The sequence below is a fragment of the Lactuca saligna genome, chromosome 1, assembly GCF_052625555.1.
Source record: "Lactuca saligna cultivar CGN05327 chromosome 1, ASM5262555v1, whole genome shotgun sequence".
Classification (NCBI taxonomy): domain Eukaryota; kingdom Viridiplantae; phylum Streptophyta; class Magnoliopsida; order Asterales; family Asteraceae; genus Lactuca; species Lactuca saligna.
In genome coordinates this window covers 187013865-187019303 of record NC_136417.1, presented here as the reverse complement: position 1 = coordinate 187019303, position 5439 = coordinate 187013865, and the positions used below count along the sequence as shown (strand labels likewise).

General features: G+C 33.0%; 1 protein-coding gene and 1 pseudogene across 1 annotated transcript; one reads left to right on the top strand and one right to left on the bottom strand.

The window, feature by feature from the left end:
* The first annotated feature begins 419 nt into the window (after nucleotides 1-419).
* On the top strand, nucleotides 420-1078 carry LOC145014392 (uncharacterized; annotated as a pseudogene).
* A 1467-nt stretch (nucleotides 1079-2545) lies between these two features.
* Nucleotides 2546-4946, bottom strand: ABCI8 (ATP binding cassette protein 1). Its single transcript, XM_078995023.1, has 2 exons — nucleotides 3389-4946; nucleotides 2546-2919 (listed from the first exon to the last, which is right to left on the bottom strand). Exons 1-2 carry the CDS (start codon nucleotides 4826-4828, stop codon nucleotides 2701-2703), a joined length of 1659 nt encoding a protein of 552 aa, XP_078851149.1. The 5' UTR covers nucleotides 4829-4946; the 3' UTR covers nucleotides 2546-2700.
* Between the last annotated feature and the right edge of the window lie 493 nt (nucleotides 4947-5439).

The following is a 5439-nucleotide window of genomic DNA, read 5'->3' as shown; positions in this document are numbered from 1 at the left end:
GGAAATAGGCGCTTGTTTTTTAAAAATTGTAGTCCTATTTGTTGTCTAAGTTTTAGGATAAAAACCGCTTAATTGGTTAAGATATGGCTGAATTATACAACCTTAAACATGGGTTGTTATGACTGTTGTATATTATTACAACATTTTTTATAATTTTTGTTAAACTTTGAACCATCATAAAAGTCTGATACGAACTCGGAATTAGGTGATTTTTTCCCCTAAATGTAGTCCCATGTCTTGTATACGTTTTAGGATTAAAAAATAGCTTATTTGGTTAAGTTATGACTAAGTTATACAACCCTAAACAGTGGCTATTAGGAATGTTGTATAATATTTTTTATTCATTGTGGTGTGATAATATTATGTTTAATGGTTTAATTACTATTTCAAGCATCATTATGTAAACATTTTTTGTAGGCATGGCAAGGCGAAACAAATACGTATGGACTACTGAAGAGGATGCAAAGTTGATTGAAGCATTGTTTGAGTTACATGTATCCGGAAAGTATGGCGGTGTCGACAACAGATTCAAACTTGGTTATTTGAAGGTCGTGCAACAATTATTAGACGTAAGTCTTCCTAACTCGGGTTTGAAAGCAGAGCCTCATATTAAATAGAGGATGAAGACATGGAAAAACCATTTCAACATTGTGCACGACATGGTATACGGAACAAACACGAGTGGATTTGGCTGGGATATGGATAAATGTTGTGTTACCGCTGATGCTGAAGTTTGGGATGAGTACATAAAGGTACTATAATGATTATGTTTGTAGTATTTTTTGCATCATTAAAAAATATTGTAAATGAATAGTAAACAATTAATTTTGTGCCATTCTTGTAGAGTCATAAAGGTTCTGCATGTTTTCGCGATAAACCATTTCCACAATTTGATTACCTATGTAAAATCTTCGGTAAGGATAGAGCTACTGGTCATGGAGCTACTGATCTTGGAGAAGATGTGATTGAAGAGACACAAAGAAACTCACATGTTGATGTGGAAGGGTTGGAAGATATTGTTGAAGAGACACAACAAATTGCTCGTGGCAATAGTAAACAAAAGGCCTCCAAAGGATGACACCGAAAGCTCTTATAAGGAAGCTGCAAAAGAAACGAAAAACTTTCAAGGAGGTTAGTGAAAAACTTAATGAAACAATATACAATATAGGAATGCAAGAAAATAAGGAAACATGTGATATGATAGATAAAGTTATCAAAGATATATAACGCATGCCAAATATCAATGTCAAACAACGAATTAAGGTGATTGACATGTTTAGCAAAGGTCAATTTCATGCTCGGACGTTTTTTAAGATAACAGAAGAAGAAAAAAATTTGTTACATGGAAATGATAGGGGAAGGATCAATATCATGATAAGGTTATTTTAAGTTATGGTTTTTTTTTTTTTTTTTAGTTTTTATGAATATTGAAGTTTACTCTTTGCACATTCTGTATTGGACATAGTTATGTTTTTTTAGTTATTAAGAATGTTGAATTATACTTTTTGCATATCGTACATTGGACATAGTTTTTGAATAGTATGATGTTCATATTTCTTTACAATCTATTTTTAAGTTATTCCTTTATATTAGAAATATGTTTTCCAAAACAAGATGTATAAAAAATAATATTAATTGATTAGAAAATAAATTATTTAGTAACACTTAATATAAAAATAAAAAAATAATTAAAAACATAGAAGATGTATATTTTAACTAATTAAGTGTACATCTTAATGCATTTTTATAAAAAAATGTTGTTTGAAAATGAATAAACAAGGTAAAAAAACTTATTTCTATTTTATTGATTAATACAACCAAACAAGAGAAATGATTCTAAAAAACATTTCTCTAGTGGATTTTCAGTTCTACCAAACAGGGGAATCAATTCTCTTTCTCTAGCTTAATTCTCTATCTCTACATTTCTATTCTCTGCAGGAATTCATTTTCAGTTCTACCAAACAGGGGAATCAATTCTCTTTCTCTAGCTTAATTCTCTATCTCTACATTTCTATTCTCTGCAGGAATTCTATTTCTCTGTACCAAACACACCCTAAGTTTGTCATCATGTGTAAGAAAAAATATATGTAGAGTTATTAACCAGAACTACCATAAAATACCCATCATTAGATATATTTTTAAATTGTTTGTTTGCTTTCTCTACAACTAAATCAAAAACAATATAAAAGGACAAGATTAGTATTGATTCGATCAAACGCGAGAGAACTAAATATGTAATCTAAAGATGGCTTAATAATAACTTACGTGTATATAGTACAAAATACATGCTAAATCACAATTTTCGTCTACATCATTCGCTTCTTCTACATACATTGTTTATGAAAGTATCACCTTCTTTGACAATATATGTTGTAGTGTATTGTTTATTCATTCTTGTCCTCAATGTCGGCTATTAATATATATATATATATATATATATATATATATATATATATATATATATATATATATATATATATATATATATATATAACAACCTACTTTCAGTAGCTACTACCACTAGCCATATATGAAAAACAATCTGTGAATGTGGAATGTATGCTTATATGGATGACATTACATGTATACACAACCCGATTCATTTACACATCATGACAAGTGAAACAAACACCCTTACTTATCCAACAGAAGAAGATGAGATATTGAAAGCTTTTTCCATGATTGTGTGTGAGTGTGTGTTTAACCAACTGAGTTTTCAAGCTTTATGCTCATCAACTGATTGACTTCAGCACCAAATTCATCAGGAAGCTCATTGAAAACATCCCTACAAAACCCAGAAATCATTGCAGCCATTGCACGTTCATAGTCAATCCCTCTTTGCTGAAAATAAAAGAGTTGGTCTTCTCCAATTTTCGAAGTGCTTGCTTCATGTTCTATTCGTGCAGATGGATTTTTCGCCTGTTTAAAGTGTTTACACACAAAAACATCAACAATAATATCATTATGTTACGTATAAATACAATATTTGCTTAGGTGTTGTTTTTTTTCTTTAACTTAATGGACAAAATTGCTTTGTATTTGAATTTCATTGCTATAATTGGACAGATTCTTCACTGTAGAAACCTGTAAGCAAGCAATGAAAGTAACATCCCATAATATAAAGTATAAACAAACGAGAAATGCAAGAAATAGAAACATACTTCCATTTGTGTATTATAGAATCTTGCTTCATTTCTTTCTACTACAACATTGTACTTTAAATGTCCTTATTAAGTCATATTATAGTTTGAAAAATCCCCTAAATCATAATATTGTACATTCATTTTTCCCACTTATTATGACATTACACTTTGAAAAATCTACCTATGCATAGCTTTGAGAATATGTATTTATGACATCACCCAAAAACTAAAAACAAGATGCATACCTGAATGTAAGGGTAAGTGTTAGCAGCAGCTTTATCACCAATAAGCATGGAATCACATTGAGAAGAATTCCTTGCATTATCAGCTCTTGATTGAACCTGAACAAGTCCCCTATAACAATTCCTTGAATTTCCAGCTGAAATCCCCTTTGAAATAATCCGACTTTTTGTATTCTTCCCCTTATGAATCATCTTTGTACCTGTATCCGCTTGTTGCATATTATTAGTCAAAGCAACCGAATAAAACTCACCCACAGAATCATCACCTTCCAAAACAACACTCGGGTATTTCCATGTAATTGCAGACCCGGTCTCCACTTGGGTCCAAGAGATCTTGGATTTTCGACCCGCACAAAGGCCACGTTTTGTCACAAAGTTAAAGATCCCGCCCCGCCCGTTTTCATCACCCGCGTACCAGTTTTGAACTGTGGAGTATTTGATTTCAGCTTCTTCGTTACAATGGAGTTCAACAACAGCTGCATGGAGCTGATTCGTGTCATAAGAAGGAGCAGTGCAACCTTCTAGATACTCAACAAAGCTTCGATCATCTGCTATGATAAGAGTTCGTTCAAATTGACCGGTTTCCATGGCGTTTATACGGAAATAAGTTGAGATTTGCATCGGGCATTTGGTGTCTTTAGGGATGTAGACGAAGGATCCGTCACTAAATACAGCTGAATTCAAAGCAGCGTAGAAGTTATCATCTGAGGAAACGACTTTTCCTAGATATTTTTTGACTTTATCAGGGTGGTCTTTAATGGCTTCGGAGATTGAACAAAAGATTACCCCGGATTTCTCTAATGTTTTTCTATGAGTTGTGGCGATTGAAACGCTGTCGAGAACAGCATCCACAGCGACGTTTGCTAGACGGTTCTTTTCGCTTAGAGGGATACCCAATTTGTCGAAGTACTTGAGGAGTTCTGGGTCGGCTTCATCGAGGCTATTCAAAGTTGGTTTCTTTTTGGGTTCTGAATAGTAACAGAGGTTTTGGAAATCGATTTTGGGGTAATCGTTATCGGACCATTTTGGCTCGGTCATTTGAAGGAATTTATGATAAGAATTCAATCTAAACTCAAGCATCCAATCAGGTTCGTTTTTCCTTGATGAAATTAGCCTGATTGTTTCTTCGGAAAGCCCTTTAGGGATCGTGAACGAATCAATTTCTTGACTGAATCCCCATTTGTAATCTCTTTTAAGAAATTTCTGAAGTGGGTCGTCATCGACTGAAGATGAATTTGAAGAATTACCTTCAGCGACTGTCTCTGATTGGATTGTTTTTGCATCAGCTCTGAGCTTCAAGAACCTGGAATTGTGGGACTTTGACTTCGGTGTTTTACAAGAAATTTCGGTTTTTGAAGATGATCCTTTTGAGATTTTAGGGGTTTCTGAGATGGGTTGTGGAGAAAAGGTTGAAAAGACTCCATTTGTGACGAGAGAAGCCATTGATATGGTCGATTTACCAGAAGATGCCTGATGAAAACCTAGAAGAGTCGAGAGAGTCGATGATATGGTTTTTATGTGGTGTGTGTAAGGCTTGAATTCAGCATATTCGTATGTCAACCACGAGCCCTCATATACTTCCTAAATTTTGGGACACATATTCATTTATTCATTGTGTTAAAGTCCTCAAAGATATCGTCTTGATACACAATTCCTCCCCAAGTAGTGAATGTTAAAGATTTAGTCCTTCGATTTTGTTGAGTTTCAATAACAAAAGGTTTAAAAAAAATTTAGAAGTACAAATCTAATATATTCCTAATTATATATATGTCCTAGACGGGGACTTGAACCATCATTAATTACAAAGATAGATGGTGATACTTGATACTGCTAGTCTATAAATCATTTGGTGTTAGATGGTTTAAATACATGATAAGTCAAATCTCAATATAACTTGTAAAAAAATCATGGGAAAATCTCAGAAAAACCCTATGTATTATAGGTTAATGTTTAAAAAAACCCTTATATTATTTTTTTGTACAATTTAACCATTATTTAGTTTAACCTTGATTGTTTTAATGTTTTGTGACTGGCCACTCTTAACCAACCGGTCA